Here is a 24337-nt window from a genome sequence, read left to right as displayed (position 1 = left end):
TGCAGAAACCGGAATTTGCATGATCCACTAAAATGTACCTCTGCATATGTTGGCAAAACAAGCTAAAGCATCATTTTATGTCGTTGTCATCGTTTTGGAGCACAGTGGCCTCCATCAATATTACCGTAATGACCGGCACTATTTTGCTCGTTAATGTAATTCAATATATACACTTAAGACATAATTAAGCTATAATTCAGCACAATGGTGATGTGGTTGGTTAATGAGCACTGTAGTTATGAATCAGCCTTAATGAGCATAAACACTGAACAAGTGAGGAGTCCTACTGTGGGAATATTAAGTTTAGAGTTACTTTCAAGTAACTTTTCCCCCGCCCCGGGCTGATTTAATAGCAGTAAGAAGTTTGTTTGTAATTACTTCTATAGCAAAATGAGTTCAAGATCGCCGCATTAAGAACGGTGAGAGATTGGAAATGAATTCAATTACACCGTACATGTTAGCGCACTGGAAAGGAACAGTTGACAAATGCTCCCTCTGGTGAGAATTTAACGTTCTTAAAAAAGGAATATAGGTCTGTTTTTGTGTGTTTCTTTTTGATTGAGAGCCGATGGCTTTCTGGGTCGTCTCCAATTGGGAGGGGAACAAGCGTACAAGGGGGAACAATGCGCATCTGTACAACTAAGTTCATTTTCTTTCCACCTGATTTTTGAGCCTGATCCAAGAGAATTGTGATGAGCTCAGGCCTGAGCCGAGCAAATTTGCACACCTTATACTGAACAAATGAGGTCTAAGGAGACCTCCGAAGAAATTGTCTGCCAGCAGAAAAAACACAGATGCTGCATTTACACGCAGCAAAAGTGATGGAGGGTGTCTGTTATTTGTCCTTCATATGCAGGGAAGGACAGAGTTGCATAATGGCCGCCGTGCATATTGATTCAATTGATGTCTTCTAAAGGCATTCATTTTGTATTATTATTGTTTACGTGAACTGTGGATTTTATATTGAAGAATATATTATTAGAAATAAGCATCACATGACTGCAATTGAATTCATTATAGAGTGTGGCAATGGGCATGAGTCAAATATACAAACACATACAAGTATGATGAAGGGTTGACTTTTTGATAACTACGAAATGTAGCGATGACATGCGTTTTATGATGCTACATGGTTGTACAAAGTAAATAATCAGTCAATTTATTGGACAATGAAAGGCGCTAGTCTTTGTAATGTAAAACTACTCTAATGATTGTACCGAGAGGACACCACTGGTATGTACCATAAAGTATAATGGTTTAGTCTTGAAGGTCATTTATGCTATTTATGCATGTACTGTACTGTACTGTATTGCCAGTGCCATTCCCAACACAGACGCGTCATTGAGCGATAACTTCTTAAATAATCCTCTCATATCAGCCTGTCTCTAAATTCCCACCCTTCGATTGTGACATTCTTTCATGACTTTCAAAATTCTTTCAGTTGTTTCCTCTTTTTTTTTTTTTCATTTCCCAGTGCCACTTTTGAAGGACCTTTGATGATGCCGTTTCCAGTTATTCTTTTGGCTTCACTCCCTGAAAAGGAATTGGCTCCACAAGTCTCGTCTCAGCCGGCTGCCAAAGAGCCTGACTAACCAGGCCGGTGCGTGCGGGACACCGCCAGGCTGCTCCTCCATTTGAATTCTCCTGGCCTTTATGTCTCCTCTTGAAGCTCTCGCTGAGAAATTCGAAACAAAAAAAGGCTGTAAAACCCGTGTGAAAAGACAAATGCGGAGAAGGGAATGAATATGTGTCAGACAAAAGACCTCCGAGCCAAGTGGACAGCGTGGTACTACAGCATGAAGCCCGTCCACAACGCCAAGGTCCAATCTTTAGAGGGATTTGTGTTAGCAACACGTGTATGGATGACCAGACTGTACCATTTTCACTCGCCAAAGGGAGGAAGAGCACCATTGTGTCTCTTTCCTTAATTCAAATAGGAATAACATTAACGAGATGTCATTTGGTTTCTCATATTTAATACCCTCTAAAAGCAAGCTTGATGCAGTATTTTCAGTGTGGGCGGCAGTGATTGCATCACTGATCCAAAATTCCTTCATCGAACCCCCACGTCCGTTCTTCTCACGCTACCTCTGTGTTTCTATGATCAACTTACTCCTCCTAATCATCTACGGTATCTGCGTACCCACACGACTGAGAGGAGCCGCGGCGGTGCGACGCTTTCATCAAAAATAACGACATTACAAGGCCATGAAAACGGCTACAAGTCATGGAGGACATGATGAGCGAGCAGTCGGGGAGGAAAATGATAAGCTGGTGACAAACGTTAGCGAACAGACTCAGTGAAATATAGTCTGGAGCGGCGATAAGAAGTATCTGGAGTTGCTGTTACTGAAGCCTTTTTTTGCCAAAGAGAAACCGTGTTTCATTGAAGTGGGGGGGGGCATATGATTTGAACGCTCATCTATAATTAGATAACAAATTAACATACACTCGTTAATCTAATGAGGGCTAATTAAAGAGCTGTGTCAACAATTCAAACGCTAATAATGCTCTCTTATTGATTGACAGCGTCTAGCAGTTGAGGCGAAAGAGTGCACGACTTGGCTGCAACCAGCAGAGGCACTGTGGAGTCAGTGTCAGCTAGTTTGAAAGAAGAAGAACATGCAATCAGCTGGGAGCTACCATGCATGCAAACTACTGCACGCATGTGGCTGTGTCTTCCAGCACAAGACGCCTGCTCCAGTCCTCGGGTCAAAAATGCTTACGGAAACCAGCATCTTGTTGGGTCTTGGAAGCCAAATGGAGAGCTAGATAGCCACTCTTCCGTCTGTGAGTGACGCCGAGACTAGCGATTAGCGACGTATCATGTTAGCTAGTATCAATGCACCGAGGAAAGAAGTTTGGCTGGTGTTTTAAATCATCCAAATAGGCCGAGGTACTGCAACTAGGGCATGTTATCATCAGTGTACATGTTAATGCATGATCACAACATGGATATCAAACCATGCAACCTTGGTGGAGGTTTGTTTTAGGGGGCTTCATAGCAGAAATAGGTGTATCTCAATGACAGCATTGTTAGCTAGCTCTTATTAACTCGTTTTCTACTGTTATAATGCACAGAAAAGGGAAAGAAGTATGTGTTCATGTTTCACATAAGGGTCGGGAATGATGGGCAACATTCCAAAAAAAGTGCAGTTCCCCTTCGACACATCATTTGAATAACTTTATTTGTATTTTAGTTCATTTTGCCCTTTTAATTCTTAATTAAATGTAATAAATATTCAAAAATAAATGTAATATAAGTAAATGTAATATTAACAGGCCATATTTAACCACAATTTTAATTTATTATATTACTATTATTATATATATTATATTAAGGATTAGGCGGCACGGCGGTCGAGTGGTTAGCGCGCAGACCACACAGCTAGGAGACCAGGGTTCAATTTCACCCTCGACCATCTCTGTGTGGAGTTTGCATGTTCTCCCCGTGCATGCATGGGTTTTCTCCGGGTACTCCGGTTTCCTCCCACATTCCAAAAACATGCTAGGTTAATTGGCGACTCCAAATTGTCCATAGGTATGAATGTGAGTGTGAATGGTTGTTTGTCTATATGTGCCCTGTGATTGGCTGGCGACCAGCCCAGGGTGTACCCCGCCTCTCGCCCGCGACCCTCGTGAGGGAAAGCGGTAGAAAATGAATGAATGAATGAATGAATATTAAGGATTAAATATATTTTTTGAAAAACTGCGATAGCGTGAAGCTGCAAAGTGGCGAGGGACAATGGTACTGCAGTAAGATTATTAAAAAACATACACTTACAGAAAATGATATTGTTTCACATTTTCTAATATTGAACTATATACGTCATTTTGGCAAAAAAAAGTAGACCTCCAAAGAATGCCGCTGCTACTACTTATACTGAATTACATCACATCAGAGGGTCTCAAAGTGTGAGGCGCCAGAATAGTTCAGAGGAGGTGCAGCAGTTTGAGAAAAAAAAAGAAAAGAGAAATATCCTTTTCAAGCCCGCTAAGCTAGTTCCTACGATGTGAGAATAAACTGTCTGGGGTATAAAATATGCTAAATGTGCTCCAGAAAATCAGCTTCTAGGGGAGAAGGAGAGGCCTAAAACACATTAGAGTCCCTTCAGGGACTGTGCAACACTTTGCAAAACCACCGTACGAAATCATGTGGATGTACCTAATGTTTTGTCTGGTCAAAACATCTGCAACCTTTTTCTTGACACATTTGTAAGCTGCGCTGCAATGACACATATAAACAGACACTTTGATGACACTATATTTGTGAATGACAGATTCCATTAGAGAAAAATATATGGTGCAAGGAATTTGTGATACTGGGCGCCTTCATTTTCAGGGAAACCGGGCCTGACATATTGTACTGTCAGCTGAAGATAATCATCCGTCGGTGATGTCGGACACGTGGCAGACCGTGGTGGATTGGATGTAATTATCCGAAAGGCAACGTGTGACAAGGGACACTTTTGCATCCAGACCTTAACATTATTGTCTTTGGCATTCTCACTTGTTTCACGTTTGCAGAAATTAGCCACATTTGCATAAACATGGCATTCTTACCGAGGCAGCAAAGTTCAGGTTCAGGATGTGGACCTCGGCCTTGTCTTGTCCAATGAAGCTGGTCCAGCAGCCCATTTGCATCTCCCTCACGGAGACCCAGGAATTGTAGCTGAGCTTCTCGGGATCGCATGTCGGGCTTGAAGCTGGAAGACATCGGGAGCAGACAAGTTTGATGCTAATTAATACCGCTAAACACTTTAACATGACTCTTTAAATGACATACATATACTTACGTACATGACAGAAGCCAAACTGTACAGGTTTGGAATTTTTCATTTTAAGGAACGTTGACCTAAACATTGGTGCCCAGCCAAAACACATACATGGAATCATGCATGACGACATGACGATCATGCTTTACGTGCGTTGTTGCTTGTTATCGAATTCATCTTTAGCTGCCTTTTACACTTGTGTGTCAAGTTATGATAAAAAAATAAAAAACGATAGAAAAAGTAGAGCACTGCTACAAAAGGCAGAACAAACTAGATTTTACACCACCTACAGGACAGATAGGGAGCTATTCAAACGTTCCATTTTCATTATTGTGGTTTGTTTCTTTCGGCTTTTTCCTGATTTCGGAGTCGCCACTATTATTATTATTCATTATTATTATTATTTGCATTTTAGTTTAGCAATTTTTCAAAAAGGGGCTGCACGGTGGTCGTGTGGTTAGCGTGCAGACCTCACAGCTAGGAGACCAGGGTTCAATTAATTTCACCCTGGGCCATCTCTGTGTGGAGTTTGCATGTGTGGGTTTTCTCCGGGTACTCCGGTTTCCTCCCACATTCCAAAAACATGCTAGGTTAATTGGCGACTCCAAATTGTCCATAGGTATGAATGTGAGTGTGAATGGTTGTTTGTCTATATGTGCCCTGCGATTGGCTGGCGACCAGTCCAGGGTGTAACCCGCCTCTCGCCCGAAGGCAGCTGGGATAGGCTCCAGCACCCCCGCTACACTCGTGAGGATAAGCGGTAGAAATGAATTTTTTTTAAAAGCTAAAAATACTGCATGACATCACACAGCTAACCGCTATGCTATCAAATTATTAGTTAGCTTGTTTTTACGCTTATGTGGCAGGTAACGGTGAAAAACACTACAAAATGTGCACCTTTTCCTTAGTCATGAAGGAGGTTTTAAAGAGTGAATTCCTTTTTAACATGGTTGACTTATTTTGCCACGTGCTGCTGTTAAGAATGTTACATAACAGATTTCCTGTGTAGTTAGCAACCCGGGAACAAATTATTTCAAAATCTCAAAGAAAGACATCCAGGAATGTATTGTTTTTTACGGCAGGGAGGCGTCGACCGCTATCAGACATGAATTGTTTATCCATGGTGGAGTTTGTGCTCTGCGGGCATTTCAGTCTAACAGGTAATTGAATCCAGGTAGATTCATGGTCCAAAAAGGGTCTCAACTTGTTGTTGTCACTGTGGAAGAAGCATCCACCGCGAGAGGCTAGGACAGCGTTTAAAAACGAATTGCCTGGTCCGCGTTTATCAAACGTGTCAGGGCAACCGGCCGCAGTCATCCATCAAAGTCCCTGTTTAACCCGGGGACCCTGGCGTCTCTGGAGGAGGAATCCATCTGGCCTGGACTGTCATGGATGTTTAAATGCCTGCTGTGACCTGGGCGGCATGTGTCCATGTTATCGTGTTACTTTGGTTTTGGTTACACTGTGAACATGCACGCGGTCGGGCCGGCTGGCCGGCGGCGAGGGGGATGAAATATCTCGCTGCAAACTTCCTCCTTCCACAAAAAGAAAAACTAAGCAAGGAAAAAGGACAGAAGGCGACTTCTCCTGTCTTTCTCGAATGCAGCGTTAATGAAGGACTCATTCATTCATTCATTTTCTACCGCTTTTTCCTCACGAGGGTCGCGGGGGTGCTGGAGCCTATCCCAGCTGTCTTTGGGCGAGAGGCGGGGTACACCCTGGACTGGTCGCCAGCCAATCACAGGGCACATATAGACAAACAACCATTCACACTCACATTCATACCTATGGACAATTTGGAGTCGCCAATTAACCTAGCATGTTTGAACATGCAAACTCCACACAGAGATGGCCGAGGGTGGAATTGAACCCTAGTGTCCTAGCTGTGAGGTCTGCGTGCTAACCACTCGACCGCCGTGCCGCCGTTAATGAAGGACTATGTAACCAAAATGCTTTGAAAGACATGCTAGCATACACGTAACATACTGTATATAGTACAATCAATCAGCAAATGATCAATGACTTATGGACAAAACATTGGGATTGATGGCGGCCATGTTTAGAGTTCTAAATCTGCTCCTCCAGTCCTATAGACTAGAGGTGTCCTATCTGCAATGCAAATGCTGCAATGCTCAAAAGACTAGATAGGGCAGCCCTCTAGCGGCAGCTTTAGTCCTGCAATCCTCTAAACTACAGCTGTCCTATCCGGTCATTGAGAGTGGAGTGATGTCCTCTTGTCCTCCAGACAAGAGCTGTCGTATCTCGTCTTCGAGGATGACCTGAAACCTCAGCACACTTCTCAGACAACCTGAACAGTGCGAATAGAATACAACAACCTGGACAAATGGCGATATTCACTGGCACGCTTCATGGTGGAAACGAGGCTACTCTGAAGTCAATGATGGTCAATTACCGTCAACACATCCTGTGGGGCCACCAGCTCGTTCCAAGGGCTCTTGGAAGCTTAGTCATAAACTAATTAAGACCAGATAAAGTCATTACTTAAGGGATTTCACATCTCGGACTAAAAAGAATGAAGGTCAATTGTGTCATTTGTGAAAAAAAAAAAAACATCTTCACTCGCTTGTTGCAGCTTGTCTTTCTCCATCTCCATCACCCCATCCCTCCCTTCACCCGAGGTCAAGGCCAGCTTCCTGTTATTCTGCCTCTGCCTCTGTCTCTGTCTCTCGCCCTCGCTCTCTCTCTCTCTCTCTCCCTCGTCTCTTGCTCAATACCCACGACCATAAAGACATTTTTCTCTTGTTCTGCCGTGACGGAATCAACTTTCTATGACAGCCACCTACGAGGTCCCACTCGTAAATCACAATGATTGCAAAGTGTGTTTGTATGCGTGCGGGTATGCGTGTGGGCATGTGTCACATTTTTACGAGACCACCGTAGGACACGGACAACATTCATTTTGCCCTCCTGACCCCGGAAATGCCAATGGCCTCGCTAAGCGGTTTGCTGGTAAATGAGGTATGGAGGACTATTCCATCCCGTCCGCTTTATCCGCTTCCATTTCCCATTTCATCAGAGTGTGGGGTCGGGGGGGGGGGGGGGCGTGTTTACGGCTGGTTGCTGATTGTCAGTTTGATGTGAGGCAATGAGTTGGGAGGGGGCTAGGCAGATGTACAGAGACCAGACGGAAAAATGATGTGAATTCCATCGATTCGGTCCTCAGATGATGCTTTGATGCTCATGTGTCCGACTCCATAGGACACATGTTAAGTGAGCCCATGGGATGTCAGAGCGTTGCTGGCATGATGAAAAGGATCCCCAGTTTTATGGGTACACCTTTGAATTTGTACATTGCGCTGCTGCTTTGCAGAAGTGGCTGTTTCTGCCCATCTTCTGTCATGCTTCCATGTACGGCACGGCATCGCAAGCTAATGGCTTCGGGGCTCCACACTCAGGATAGCATCGTTTTGCTTTTCAAGCAAGGCCACGGACAGACATGGCCACCACATTTCTTAGCTTCCAAAACCACTGCTTAAGTTCATTAAATACATGAATACTGCTTCCTGTACATCAACTCTCTACTACACCTCCCACTCATTTTGACACTTCCTGCAACAACTTCTCCTTTGAGCGAGGCATCGGTTTGACAGTTTTATTCAGGAAAGCATCCCCATGGAGACAACTGGCTTGCATCTGACATTATCGGCAAAAACAAGCGACATTCACGAGAAGGCACACAAATGGCCTCAGTGCAGCTATTTGTGGTCTTTCCATTTGCGTATTGAACAGATTCTGACTTCTGGCTCATGGTGGTTGAACAGCACAGTATTGTGTCCATGGCGTAAAATGGGCAATATTGCTTTGAAGGTGCTTTATTATAAACTATATTATATTATAAAAAAAGCATGTTTTTCGGTGGTTCTCAAATGCAGACAGCCATATTGCTGACACGACATTATATTGTGACTGCTGATATTTGGTCAAAATTTGGACTGAATTAGGTTTCTCATGGCACCTTCTCCTGCCGGGTCATGGAATAACAAATCACATAAAATTTCCAAATGTAAACACAACACACGTGGCCATATTGGTGGGAGGAAAATGTGTTAAATGAGGTTTCTCATCACATTTATCATGCCAGTTACTACACCTGGCGGCACGGCGGTCGAGTGGTTAGCGCGCAGACCTCACAGCTAGGAGACCAGGGTTCAATTCCACCCTCGGCCATCTCTGTGTGGAGTTTGCATGTTCTCCCCGTGCATGCGTGGGTTTTCTACGGTTTCCTCCCACATTCCAAAAACATGCTAGGTTAATTGGCGGTTAATTGTCCACAGCTATGAATGTGAGTATGAATGGTTGTTTGTCTATGTGTGCCCTGTGATTGGCTGGCGACAAGTCCAGGGTGTACCCCGCCTCTCGCCCGAAGACGGCTGGGATAGGCTCCAGCACCCCCCGCGACCCTCGTGAGGATAAGTGGTTGAAAATGAATGAATGAGTTACTACACCTAACATCAGGTCAGGAATTTCCTCTTCCAGTACTGTTCAGTTCTACCCTTACATCTATTACCATGTTAAATTAAAGACTACTCCAAGCCAGTATAATCATCTCCCCAGTAATGGACTGTCCATGGGAGTGTATTCCCTCCGAGAGTATTCCTCTCATTTGTTTCCAGGATTAAATGAAAACACTCTTATTATTCAGGAGGAGGTTAAACCGGGTCTCCTAAATGAAAGCTCACCATCCGAGTAGGACCCATATCATTATGCAGAGTGCACTAGAGCTGCTCTGAGGCCAGCCAGTGGCGCTGTTTGGGCGTTACCTGAGACGTTGAGGTGATTTATCTTCTTTGGGAATCAATGTGGCCTAATACAGTGCTCGCATCCTGTGTTTCTACGTATTCCCTTCTTGTTCCCGTTTGAACTCACAGGCTAAATTCCAGATGGCAGCGTCGCGGCACGATCACACACGATGACTGCTAAGGAGGAAAACATTGCATTAATTCGGAATGACTCTTTGGATTAGGGATGCCAGCGATGCATTGCAGAGTCTTTTGTATGGAAGGAGTGCACCGAGAGATTCAGTGTATTATAACCGCACCATAATCCTTCCTTCAGGGTAGCACATCGCGCCACGCTCCGTTAAACATCATAGCGATAAGGATAACGTTTAATCGGTGGAGGATCTACCTGTGAGGAAAGTGATTTTACTTTTGAGTTGAAAGGAGCAAAGGTTAGGATTTAATACGTGGAAATGTCATCATTACAATACTGTTACATAATACGCTCCATTGCTTAGCATCGATGCTTGACTTGTAATTCAATTTACCTGCAAAAATAAGACGCTTTTTGGCATGGATGTCTTATTAAAATACTTACATTAGAAAAAGTAATTTAAAAAATTCATATTTCATTCATTTATTTTACTTAAACTATATTAGGAAAGCAGGAAGTGAACAAATGTAACAGTTACTGATTATAAAAGTACCAGATGGAGGGGTAGGATTTAATAAGCTTTGCTTCTTCCTACTCCTTTTGGACATGTGGAACTGTGAACTGATTATGTGATGCATTCAATTGTAATCTGATGCATGTTCAAATGAAATAAAACCATTACCATTACCATATTGAGTTTTAAATACCTATAATACCTTATACCTTATATTAGGATATACTAGTGAATAATAAATTCTGAAATTGAACCACAGCTCCTCAGTTCCACAAGCACTCATGCAAACCCAGACCATGATTCTACCACCACCATGTTTCACGTACGTTGAGCTATTTGGACAGCGATGACTGTGTGTTGAGTCTTTGTTCAGGGGATAGTAAATCTATACAAGCTGCATACTGACTACTCTAAAGTATATCCAAGTTTCATTTTTCCAGACTTATCCGTTGAGAAGATGTAAGGTACGGTAAAAAACGAATGTTATTATTTATTCTTCTATTTACTCTTTATTTATTCTTCTAATTTCTAAATTTTGTACTGTCATACTGTCTTGCACTGAAAATGGAGCTGCTGCAATTTCATTCTACTATATGTAAAATGAAATTAAAGGGCATTCTGATTCTGATTCTAATAAAAACAGTTGCAGTGTGTACTCACTTTGATGAGATTTTGTTACATTGTCATCAGTGGCAACTCATTGCTGATTGGCTGAGCTAAACAGCAAAACAGTGACATGACAAACTTTAAACCGTGACCAAGAAGGGGAAAACTTGCAAAAAAGACAAAACATGCACCTTAGCTTCGATGTAAAAGCGCTAAATTGTTTGTGCCTCGCATCTGGTATAGGAATCAGTAGAAGGGTGTGGGGGGGGGGGGGTCAACGCTCCTTAGTAGTTAGCTTTGGCGGCAAAGGCTGCTTCAATTCTCTCTCAAGTCCACAACACACATGTATACAGTACATACACATGCACGCACACACACACACAAGCACACACACACACACCTATTGTCCCGCCGTTTCCGCAGCTGTAGATTGAGGCCTGACCATCCACAGGAAAGTAAACAAGCTCTTATCAGTACTCTGCAGGGGCATGCACTGTCCCTTGGCCTCTCACCCCTTGCATGCTACACACCACACACTCCGTACAAAACCGTACAACGCACACGCTTCCTGAGCATCTCACTTCCTGAACACACCTGAAAACCTCCCCAAAAAAACATGCTGATTAGTCGTGTCAGTTTGGATATCGGAAAAAAAAAAAAAAAACTTGCGAGCTCAAGGCTTGGCTGGAAAGGAAGCCGCAACGTAATAGTCGAGCCTGGAGACAGCCAGTCTTCACACTCGCTCTTGTTTACACCTCTGGGAGCCATTCGTCCGTCGCCTCGTCGTTGTCGGAAGCCGGCGGAACAGCGAGTTTAGCGGCGGCGTATGGAAGGTCTATGGCTCACTTCCTTTGTTGTCGCTCGCTTTGTGCCCCCTGACGCTGGCCGTAATGAGGCATTCCGTAGTCACGGCGACACATGTGTCATACATTAGCGCTTTTCTCACTGATTCTCTTCACATAGGAATAATGCTGTTGTCAAAAGACTACAACGAGAACTGCTGTAAATCAAACAAAAGTACGCTTAAGTACTAAGTACGCAGTCACCTTTTAAAACGACACCTGAGGGACAAAATAGAGAGTACCGTTTTAGATGTATTGCTGGAATTAGAAAAGTACCGTGTGTGATGTCAACACCTATATAATAAAACTAAATACAACTAAAATAAAGAAAAAATGTTCACCTAAATATTCCTAGCAGATGTAACAGAGAGGGAACAGGAAGGTGTTAGCAAGGCGATACTGTTGCAAAGTGAGGGTTTTTGGAAGTACTGTTGGGTTGGAGTTATGCTACATAATAAACCTAAATCAAACTAAAATAAAGTAAAACTACTCACCGAGTGTTGTTATTATTAGAATTTTTTTGAATAGTCGTCCCTCGTCTATAGCGGTTAATTGGGCCCAGCTGTCGTTTCTCAGGAAAAGAGGTCACTTCAAACGGCTATTAGCAACGGTTGGCAGTGGCTGGTGGAAAACGCTAATTCAGCTTTTTGTTTTGTTTTTTGCGTAGTTTTTCTTTTATGCCATAAAGATGATTAAAAGTCTTTATGTTTCTGGGGTTTTTTTTGCTACAATCAGCTCCATCCATCCCATCCATTTTGTATGCCACTTATCCTCATTTGGGTAAATCAGCTGTGAATCAGCGCCATACCTGCAGTGGAAATACTAACCAAACTAAGAAGGTACCATATAGAGCTGTCTTGTGGATATGCGGCATGTATAAAAGGAAGTAGAGCTTCCTATTGGCACCGCAGTATTCTTTCCTCGGTACACCAAAAGAGTGCTTGCACAACAATTATTCATCTGCGTGTTAACTGATGAACAGAGGCTAAATGAAAAAAGTTTCATGCTAATTACGTGACAGTAAAGCATAGAAAATAAGGCAGATTAATTGCACGCATTTTAGGGGGGGATTGATGTACTGCTACACCAACCTATGCATCATCCAGACACGGGCGACATTAAGTGATCATTTCCAGTGCGTACGGATGACTTCAGCATAGCAATGAAGGCTGTGATGTTTAAATAAAGATGCAACCACCCATTATCAAATGGAAGCATAAGAGTGGAGGGAAACAACAATATGAGAGACCAGAGAGCTGATCACTCTCAGATGAGCTGATCGCTCATTTAACGCTCCCACGCCGCATTACAGCCTCATTAAAATGTTGCAGCAGTTAGGAGTTTGACTTCCAATAAAAGACAAAAAGTTGGAAATGTCGCGACATTGACAAAGCGGAGGTTTTGGAATCAGCAGATTTGGAGTTTGACCAAAGTTGTTGGGACAAAAATTTGCCTCAAACTTCCCACTGGAAGTGTTTGGTTGTTTAAGCGACTCGCTTCTTTCAACACTTGAGTGGGACGGTAGAATGTTAAAAAATAAAGATCTACATATTAAGCTAAAACCCCAAAGAGGGATTTAGTATTTTTCCATCTAATATTAATTGTGGCCGTCTTATTTTTACACTACTTTAAAAGTGTTACACTAGCCACGTTTACATGAGGAGTTTTTCTCTTTCCGAATGACCTTTCCGAAAGCAATGATATACATGGAAAGGAATATTCCAATTGCATGTCTACATGCGCCGCTATAATCAACCAGAATAGTCAATGGGGCATGCGCAGTAAAGCGTAAACACCAACATCACGTGATTCCGACTTCCTGGAGTTTTTCCTTCGTCCAGTCTTGAAATTTAGTTTGAATCAAAAACAAACTTTCCGCAGCAGTCCAGTGCCGATTCCTCACCCCAATTTTTTTAAATTGAAGAACGTCTCGAGCTGCGTGTTACGTCATATCTCAGCATTCGCTAAAAGACCGCACCCGGGAACAGGAAAAGATAAAGTTCAATCTTGCTAATATTTTATAATTAAGAATTATTATTTTCTTTTTTTTTTAAACTGGACTTGTGAATGGCGTATAGAAGGGTTTAGATTCTGTTCCACAGATGGCGCTAATGCACACAAAAGCTGCTTGCCAACCGCCAATAAACAACAGAAGAAGAAAAACACCACGAAGAAGAACGCAGTCTGACAACGTTCCGATTGAGTGGGTACAAGATACCTCAATCGGATTGGGGAAAGGAATATTCCACCCCTGTGAATCCCATTATATATTCATTCGGATTGGCACTTTTTTTTCAGAATGAGGTGTATACAAAGGTTACATTCTTTCCGTTTGAGCAAATAACCCGAATGGAATTGGAATATTTGGGTCCATGTAAACGTGGCTAATGTTAATTCCACTTCATGCCACAGCCATCAAATATAATTATATGATTATTCTCAGAGCATCAACTATACACACATGAAGCACACAAACACAAGAGCTACTACACACACCTATTAAGACGTGATAGAGATCTCAGGTCTATAAATACAGATTGAGCAATGTGGCACCTGAATCAACAGGAAAGCTACCACCCAGTGATCCAAATCAAGAGGCTTGCTAACGCCAATGACGTCTGTTCCCATGAAGATTTGGTATGATTTAGTTCAAAAGGCGCCGGATTTAGAAGAAAACATACTACATATTTTGGGGCTGTACTTTGGAACATGATGATAATAATACCTCGGACATGAAACGAAGAAGCTACAATGCTACTACGTCAAGCAGATACCTCCAGTGTTTCATTCATTCATTCATTTTCTACCGCTTTTTCCTCACGAGGGTCGCGGGGGTTGCTGGAGCCTATCCCAGCTGTCTAATAGGCGAGAGGCGGGGTCGCCAGCCAATCACAGGGCACATATAGACGAACAACCATTCACACTCACATTCATACCTATGGACAATTTGGAGTCGCTAATTAACCTAGCATGTTTTTGGAATGTGGGAGGAAACCGCAGTACCCGGAGCAAACCCACGCATGCACAGGGAGAACATGCAAACTCCACACAGAGATGGCCGAGGGTGGAATTGAACCCTGGTCTCCTAGTTGTGAGGTCTGCGCGCTAACCACTCGACCGCCGTGCCGCCTGAACATACTCATATGAAAATTAATTTGAAAATGTTGCCAGCCTCACTGTATTGCCTCCAAAAAACACTAAGAGTTTGTGCTAGCTAAACTAAGCCCAGATAGTCAACAGCGCCTCTGCTGGCTGCAATCAAGTAGTGCACTTTATTTTGCTTCAAGGCACAGTTAAAGGACAATTAATTCAACAAAATCAATAAAATTGGTACTCATCATACTTTCTACATCATATGTGCAAAAATCACAATATGGCGCATTTGTCAAGCTAAATGAAAGCGCGGATTCTCCCCCGCATAACACCATCCTCATTAATTAGCGTCCCGAGTGAATGATTTAGTGAAATTAAGATAAGATAAATCTTTGATTAGAAATTAAGCTAAATCCTCACTAACATTTCTACGCCTTCATTTCAGCAAATCATCGGTCGGTCCCGCTGACCTGTCAAGGTCTTGCACCTCAAAAAGTTCCAATCCGACAAACATGCGGGTCCAGTTTATATCCAGTGACAGCGCCGAGATGCAGCCTTCTGGGGTTGCCGGGGGGGCACAGCGACCCAGAGAGATAAAGGCGAATAATGCCATGTCTTATCTGCACAGACAGCAGGCATGTTGACATGGGCACAAGTGGCCGCCATGCTGACGAGGCGTTTATCTCAACGACTACTAATGAGCCATTCAGACCAACTGTGGAAGAAGAGCTCTGGGTCAGACATAGATGACCATGTGGAGGACCTGGTCTGTTTAGAAAGGTAACACCATAGTTCCACAGTGGACAAATCAGTGTGGAATGGATGTGTACAACTTTCTAAGCTTTGTTTTTTTAGTTCATAAAGTGGGGGTTGCTACTACCAAAGATTTTTTTCATAAAAATAATCAACAATATTAAGTATTGAAATATTAAAATGTTTTTTTTTAGCGCAGAGTGGTTGAAATGTGGATAGTTAGTCAAGAGAGGAGACTCGCCTCGCAGTGCATTTAGAGTTCACAACAGAGGAAAAGCGAGGAAGGCAGGAATGGATTGTTATTTGGGAGGGGCATAACAGAAGGAGAAGGAGATTGAAATCGGTCTGGGCCCAGCGACAAGTGGTCGCGTCTCCCTGCCCGCCTGCCTGCCTGCCACCCAGTCTGACGGCAAGCCGGGCTGTGGCTCACGACACTAAAACACGGGAAGTGGAGTGTTTTGACTCTCAACGCCACTTTTAAATTAATGTTGGGGGTTTTTCAACTTGTGACTTCGGAGAAAACTTTAGTCATTTCTTTCTCCCATTACGTACCCTAGTTAGTAGAGTAATAATAATTTTTAAAAAAAAAGGAGAGTAATAATAATAAAAATAATAAAAAAATAATAAAAATAAATAAACAAAAAGTAGAGTAATAATAAAAATAATTAAAAAAAATAAAATAAAATAAAAAAGTAGAGTAATAATAATAGCGCTAATAGCTTCATATTCCAAGTTATCAGTTGTAACTTGGACTCCCCTGCTTCCTTACCGTCTCCATGAATACTGATGACGTTTGTTATCTCAGATGGTCTGGATGGTTGGCTAGGACTTATTTCCTTTTCCTTTTTTTTTAAAAAAAAAGATCCATTTTAGACAACCCCTCCCTCTTTTCTCCAGCCGCTGGCTTATCCCCTTTTGTACTTTTCCTCCAGCCCGTGGAGGGGGACTCCAGGGCGGGCAAATATTCTTCCCAGCAACTGAACATGAAGTCTGTCCAAAGCTGATACTCCCAATAAATAGTGCAACATTCATTCATTAATTCATTTTCTACCGCTTTTTCCTCACGAGGGTCGCGGGGGGTGCTGGAGCCCATCCCAGCTGTCCTCGGGCGAGAGGCGGGGCACACCCTGGACTATAGACAAACAACCATTCACACTCACATTCATACCTAAGGACAATTTGGAGTCGCCAATTAACCTAGCATGTTTTTGGAATGTGGGAGGAAACCGGAGTACCCGGAGAAAACCCACGCATGCACGGGGAGAACATGCAAACTCCACACAGAGATGGCCGAGGGTGGAATTGAACCCTGGTCTCCTAGCTGTGAGGTCTGCGCGCTAACCACTCGACCGCCGTGCCATCCAAAATAGTGCAACATCTACACTTGTATTTGTACTTGTACTTGTATGTACACTTGTACTTGTAATTGTAGACTAGCAATCATCAGTCTGCTATACACGCAAGGGTGTTAAAAATAGCTTTGGGGGTGGTACCCTTTAAGTCGAGGTGTCCAATGTGAGGTGACACCAATGCGAAACTGGTCCATCAATTAAGTCAAACCGGCCCACAAGCTCAGTTCGAGAACTGGGAGCAACGACTAGATTCCTTCAAAAATATCACACCATTACTGCAGTTATATATTTTTTTATTTTTAGGTACTGAAAAACTGCAGAGTATCTTTCATTAACGTTTTTGCAGTCCTTCCAAAAACATCACGGTACTCAGGCCGTATATCGGGTTGGCCGCTTGTGATCACTGCCTGCCCGATATGTTCGACATTATGGGCCAACCAATATTATTGGCTGATATTGGCACAAAAATAAGATATTGGTTTTCTTTTTTTTCTATTCCCATAATGGTATTAATACGCACAGCAACAAGCTTTGCCATAGTTCAACGTTTTCTTACTGGGTATGTTGAAACAACTTGACAGACTACTACTCAAGAATAACACAGCGATAGACAGAAACTGAAATGATGACAGCAGCGACTTAAAATGTGATTTCACAGCTTCTATGCTAATGTGTCAAACCACCTGGGTGCACGTTGTGTTTCATCACTTCGGATGAGAGTTCAAATGGAACTACCAAAGAACTTTCCACAATGGCATTGAAGGTGTTTTGCTTTTGCACACCTTTGATAAGACAAAATTGCACGGAGGGTTATGTGCCACCTTCAAGACCACATTAGCCACATTCCTCCTCCAGGAGGACACCATATGAGGTTAATGCTGCAGCTTTATTGCTTTATTGGACAAATACTACTATATTGCCATCCCAGTGCAGCCCGCTGAGGTATGGTGGTGATCAAGTCATTCGTCATACAGCAAGAGGCAAGATTTTGGAACATTTCTTTTCTTTTTCTAACTTAATTCCGACGGATGCTGGTCTTCAAGGATTGGACAAAGTCCAAAAACAAGCATACCAAAATAAAACGAGGATGCGTTTACATACATACATTTGTTTACATACAAAAACATTTTGCTGCATGCTTTGAAGGGGAAAAAGTACTGCTATCTGGTGGACAGAGTTAAATAAAATAATAATAAATATAATAATAATAAATAATAAAAACTTTAAATGCTAACATGAGGATCATTTATGTTAAGATAAATGTGAGACAAAAATATTTTTACATGGATTTATTTTTTACACTTTTATTTAAGTTTTGTTTTGATTTATTTGTAATAATTTTTTTGCACTTTTTGGGGGGTCATTTTTTTTATTTATTTGTTTTAATTTATTTCTACTTATATTTAAGTCAAACCAAGCAAATTGCCAATGTCAGCTTTTGAAACATTAATGCAAAGAATTGTTTTTTTTTAATTTTTTATACTTGTATTGCTTTGCATCTTGTTTTTAATATTTTACTTTCTTATATGTCTTTCTTCTTATTTGATCTTTTAATTCCTTATTAAACTCAATTTGTAATTTTATTTATTGTATATTTACTAGTCTGTGCATAAACTCTGTTTATAAAATGTGCTATATAAATAAAGTGTATTGGATTGGATTGGATACATGTCCAATAGTTATTTTAGAGGAATGAAAATAATGCCTAAATTAAAATTCTATTTCAGAATTGATTGCACACATGTATTCATCACACAGTATGTAACAAATATTGAAATATTGCTAATTTTTTTGGTTTACATTTTAAAACAATAAGTCAGACATCTCAAACATCGGTTGTATATCACATAATTTATGACTCATTTGTGACTCGCCTGGAATTTTTGTAGCCCTGACCCACCTGTTGACAACCACTGACTTAACTTTTGTGACGATTAAGAATACTTGAATAATAAGATGTGTTTACTAAGATTTTTATTGTACAGTTATTTAAGCTATTATGATGGTGACAGTTTGACCCTGGAACATATTATTTCTATTCTTTTCTATGGGTGGAATTTGTTTTTTATTGCTACCTCTCTGTTTTATTAAGAATTCATGCAATGTCCGCACTGAACCATTGATGATGCCAGATTGCTGCAGGGAAGTGACACCAGAACACGCTGGACGGATGATGACCTGAGGGCGAGGTAGAAGCTGCTAGCAGCCTTTCACCCCCACTGTCGGGCTTGTAGGTTCACTTGATATTTTTTCGATAAAAACTTTTCAAAACACAAAAGTTTTTAGGGCCTTCAGCTGGTGGACTTAGGACTCACCAGAGACGATGACAAAAGCCAGGCAAAGAAGAAGAGCTGATGACTCCATGATGAACTTTGGGGTTTGGATGCTGGAGTGATGTCTCCTAGGTAGTAATTCCACTCTGAGTAGGGTAAAAAAAATCTAAAAAAATCAAACAAATAGAAGTAGTACATTAAAATGGGCAGCTCGAGGCGAAAACACATCACTTACATAATGTAACACTAAAAAAAAAGTTCCACAATCACCTGACATTTTCAACACAATCTACTGGCCACTTTCTGGCACTCTTTCAGGAAGCACGCTGCTTTTTCTTTAAATAAAATCACAATGCTTGCATCAGATAAGAAGTTGGAGACTGACTGTTCCCGTTAAGTGAACAAAAAGATACTGATTTATTTAGCGTGAACTGGAAATGTGGCGAAAGTGCCGATAGAGTTCAACGTTTCGAAACAACGAACCTAAAACGGGAATATGTATTAATGCAACATGAAATAAACCCGCCGAAAAATAATAATGGCTGCCATGAACAATTGGTACATGTTGAAGTTGAACTTACCTTGAAAAGAAGTTGTATTTGAACCGTAAAAAGGGCGCTAGCAAGTTTTAGTCCACACACAAGCGAGGATGCGGCTTCATTCAGCGGTGCAACAGCGGACGACTTCTCCCAACTTTGGACGCTCGTTGTCTGGGCGGTGCACTTGGACTTAACTACGCCCCCCGAGGACCACCAAGCCCCGGTCAGTCCGCTCAGAGGAGATGGACTATGTCTCTCTCAGTCGCCCAGTCCTTAAAACTAACTTATTTAAGACCGGAACTGACAGTCGCCATTTTGAAACAGATCAAAGTTTAAATACGAACGACAATTTCAGACGGTTAGCATGATGCTAATGTTCGCCACAAAGTAGGACAGTAATCAACTACATGATTAGCGTTTAACATGAAGCCAGTGAAGTGTAATAAATTACCTAATTACTATTCAGCCTGATAGTCCATAAGCATGCATCATGATGCTACTGACAGTAATAAACTACTTGATTAGCATTTAGCATGTTACTATGAAACAACTTCATTAGCATTTACCATGATGCTAACAACACATAATAGCATTTAGTAACCACATGTGATAAACTACTTGATGGGCATTTAGCATGATGCTAACAACACATAGTAAACTACTTGATGGGCATTTAGCATGATGCTAAAAACGCATAGTAAACTACTTGATGGCATTTAGCATGATGCTAACAACGCATAGTAAACTACTTGATTGGCATTTAGCATGGTGCTAACAATGCATAGTAAACTACTTGATTGGCATTTAGCATGATGCTAACAACGCATAGTAAACTACTTGATGGGCATTAAGCATGATGCTAACAACGCATAGTAAACTACTTGATTGGCATTTAGCATGATGCTAACAATGCAAAGTAAACTACTCCATGGGCATTTAGAATGATGCTAACAACTCATAGTAAACTACTCAATGGGCATTTAGCATGATGCTAAGAAGCATAGTAAACTACTCAATGGGCATTTAGCATGATGCTAACAACGCATAGTAAACTACTTGATTGGCATTTAGCATGATGCTAACAACGCATAGTAAACTACTTGATTGGCATTTAGCATGATGTTAACAACACATAGTAAACTACTTGATTGGCATTTAGCATGACACTAACAACGCATTAATTAATGACATGGTTGGCATTTAGCATGATGTTAACATCACATAATAAACTGCTTGATTGGCATTTAGCATGATGCTAACTATGCATAGTAAACTACTTGATTGGCATTTAGCATGATATTGAAGACACACAATAAAACAAAATTAACATTGAGCATGATAGTAACACCACATAATAAAACCACTGGATTAGCATTTAGCAAGACGCGAACCACATGTAATAAACCGTGACACCTGTAATAAAAGTTTTCGATTAGCATTTAGCATGACGCTTACTATGTCTGTGAATATTCTCATTGATGAAGGTTGTTGCATTCTGAAGGCATCGAATCAATCGCAACTGTTCCTTTTGCGTCTCATCCGAGTTCATGCTCATGACTCGATAGGACAGCTCTGCTGAGCCCGAACAAAAGACCAAAGGACCCACAGCCCTGAGGATACATAGCGGTAAAGGTAAGGACCATACATTATGCTGACTTCACTGCATCCATTGTATAGCTTTATGTGTGGCACATGTGATGAAGAAACTATTTGATTAGCATTTAGCATGATGCTAATATTCACCACGCCCCATGCAGCTTGAATGCGGCACATATAATGTAAGACTAGATGATTAGCAATCGGTGTCTTAAGAGAGTCTACACATTGCCAACCTCAGCATACCATGTTGATGCTAAGCTAACGGTCCCCTCGCCATAGATGATCATTACAGTGTCAGTATAGTAGGTATGCATTCATACACAAGCAGTCATTTCTTGGGAAGTTTCCATTCATCTGGCTGCAGATTACAGCATGAAAATTCATATCCTGGTAGGATGACTACTGTGTGAACATGCTCAGTCGGGATAGGATGTTATGTCTAATTTGGACCCGGTCTAGTTTTTTCCGCACCAGCTGGAGACAAACGCTGTGTGTCTATTTTCTTTGAGGGGACGACATCCTCCAGTGATAAATAGCGTAATAAAGCGTACATTTCTGGAAAACATGAGACAAAGTGTGTAACCTCAAGCGAGTGGGTCACTTTTTGTTGGTATTTTATAAAAAACACATATTAGCTTTCTTATAGAGGCGAATATTTATAATATTATTATCTTCTTTCTTTTATTTTTTGAAACATTTTTGCCCAAATATTTCAACTTTCTTATGAAATAATATCTACAAACTTTCATCTTGTGACATTATGACTTTATTCCCATATTCTAACTTTTTCCCAACCCAATTGTTTGTTTCACAAACTATTATGATGTTTTGGTTTTAATATAACAACTCTATGCTAGTATTATTCAGTTATTATTTTTAATTTATTTCCACACAGCTGTTTTTTTTTCTATTTCTTTTATTTTCCAACTTTTTTATGTAAATGTTCTATTTTGACTTTATTTTCGTCATAACTTTTTAATTTTCCAACTTTTTTTGTAAATGTTCTATTTTGACTTTATTTTCGTCATAACTTTTGTGTCTCATAATATCACGACTTTTCAAAAAAATACAAAGTAATACAAAGTAAAAGTATTTTTTCTTGAATATTTCAACTTTATGCTACTAAAATTACGTTATGTTCTTCTCATAAAATTCCATCTAGCTTGTCTTAATATTTTTGCTGTTGTATTCTTGTTAAATGCTATTTTTTAGAATGTAATTAAAAACCAGCAGCAGGACAGAAATGGATCCCGGGCCGCGGGAGCATTTTTTTTTTTTACATTTTCCTTCCTTCATCTTGAAAATGATGCAAAAACTACTTCCCAAAAGCTGAAGTGTTTGCTGACGTTTTTTATATTTCAAGCATTTGTTGACATTTTTTCATCCATTGGTCATAAAATGCTGACAAATGACTGAGGAACTAGGTAGAAAATGCAAATTTTGAAGTGTTTACTTTTGCTGAAATTGCAATCATTTGTAGATAATTTTCCTAAAATGTCCTTTTTGATAGCTCATAAATATTATTTTCTTAAGTTTGGTTACTTAATTTAGGATTGCAAGCATTTTGGGACATTTTCTTTAAAATAACTATGCAAAATAAGTGCCATTAAAAATACAGTTTCCACATTTTCCATATTGCTTATTAAGAATTATGCCAAAGTTTAGGGTCTGGATCCAAAAGTATCTGGTGTCTTTTCAGGATGCTTTACATCTGAAAAGGGTGAGCGTTTTTAAAAATGGTCCCTTCTTTAAAGCTTTTTCATCAACTTTTATTGAAATGGTCAACATTTTTTGACAATTTCTTTCAATTGTAAAAAGTTGATTCAAGGCAAAGATTGAGTTAAAATTTTAAACTTCATATTTTATACTAAAGTAAATCATTAGACGTTCCCTCTTGTTTCTTAAGAGACCACAATGAAAAAAGTCCTGAAAATCACAAAACTGTTAGGATATTTTCTAATAAGCTGGTAATCAAACATAATTTGTAGCCACCTTAATTAAGGCGGAAGTTAGCATTTGAATGGATGGAACATTTCATCTCCTCCTGTGTTTAATAGACTCATCGTCTAGTCACTGACTACTTATGAGTTTTAGCACATGCTCAGTAGGCCAAACGGCCTTTTATTTCAGCCCTCAAGCCCCCCCCCCTCCCACCGCCTTGTATTTCAATAACAGGAAACAATCGGCCATCATCTTTCATTGTGGCTTGGCGTGGGTTCCCGCACGGTGCCACCGGGTCTCTGTGGTACCGCTGAGTGTATGACTCGCTTCCTTATCGTCCTCCAAGGTCACATCTGACGCATAACCTCAGAAAACCAAGACTATTATTATTATTATTATTATTGGAGCTCCATTTAATAAGATTTCATCCCGTGAAGCTTCTGGCATTTGGACAAAAGCAAATGATGTCATGGAAATCACAAAGCACTGAGATGACTGGAAGGGCGTCCTCGGCACTGCCGGTTTCAGACCACTAGAGGGCGACATTGCCATCTGTGGAATATTATATATGACGGATTTTAGTGTTATGATTTTCACAAATCATACTGTGCCTGATTAATTTTACATTAGTCAAGAGATGGGAATATTTTATTGTGTTATATAGTTGAAAAGTTGTATTTTTTAATATTAAAAAAATTAAAGATACAATTGTATCAAGGTGGAATATTTTGTTGCATTATTTTTTTGTAAAGAAGTTTTAATATAAATCATTTTAAATGATTTATGTCGAGGTGGAAAATTGTTCCAGATTTAAAAAATTAAAAAACAAAAAATTCGATTAACTAAATTTTGTTAATGTGTCCAAGAACATATTTTTTGGTAGAACCAGAAAAACTACACTTATGTTGTATTGTGCACTTATGTTGTATTGTGTAGCCTAACAGTCCAATCAAGAGCATATACAGTAGTTTCACTTCCTGCCACAAGGGGGCTCTAAAGGACCGATGACCAAATGTGCTCCCAAGTTCATTTCACTCTTAAACTTGGATGTCCTGGCAGTGTGGCGTTCACGTGCCCCATTTCCTCCTCCATTGTCTTCCTCGGCCCTACGTGATGTACTGCAAGCCCTCGTCTTTCCTTGCTCCGCTTTTATGAGT

The 24337-nt window shown here is 40.8% G+C and overlaps 1 protein-coding gene across 1 annotated transcript in view; it reads right to left on the bottom strand.

The window, feature by feature from the left end:
• The window catches only part of eng (endoglin), a 40611-nt gene extending 20642 nt beyond the window's left edge, over positions 1-19969 (bottom strand). The window contains exons 1-3 of the mRNA XM_058055178.1: positions 19683-19969; positions 19144-19267; positions 4564-4706 (exon numbers count right to left, since the gene is read on the bottom strand). Of these exons, the coding sequence (XP_057911161.1) occupies positions 4564-4706; positions 19144-19192 (192 nt within the window). The 5' untranslated portion in view covers positions 19193-19267; positions 19683-19969. The remainder of the gene's footprint in view (positions 1-4563; positions 4707-19143; positions 19268-19682) is intronic.
• Positions 19970-24337: the final 4368 nt, after the last annotated feature.

This window comes from Doryrhamphus excisus, chromosome 2 (genome assembly GCF_030265055.1).
Source record: "Doryrhamphus excisus isolate RoL2022-K1 chromosome 2, RoL_Dexc_1.0, whole genome shotgun sequence".
Lineage (NCBI taxonomy): Eukaryota > Metazoa > Chordata > Actinopteri > Syngnathiformes > Syngnathidae > Doryrhamphus > Doryrhamphus excisus.
The sequence above is the reverse complement of the archived record's forward strand: the minus strand, read 5'-3'. Positions and strand labels throughout refer to the sequence as shown.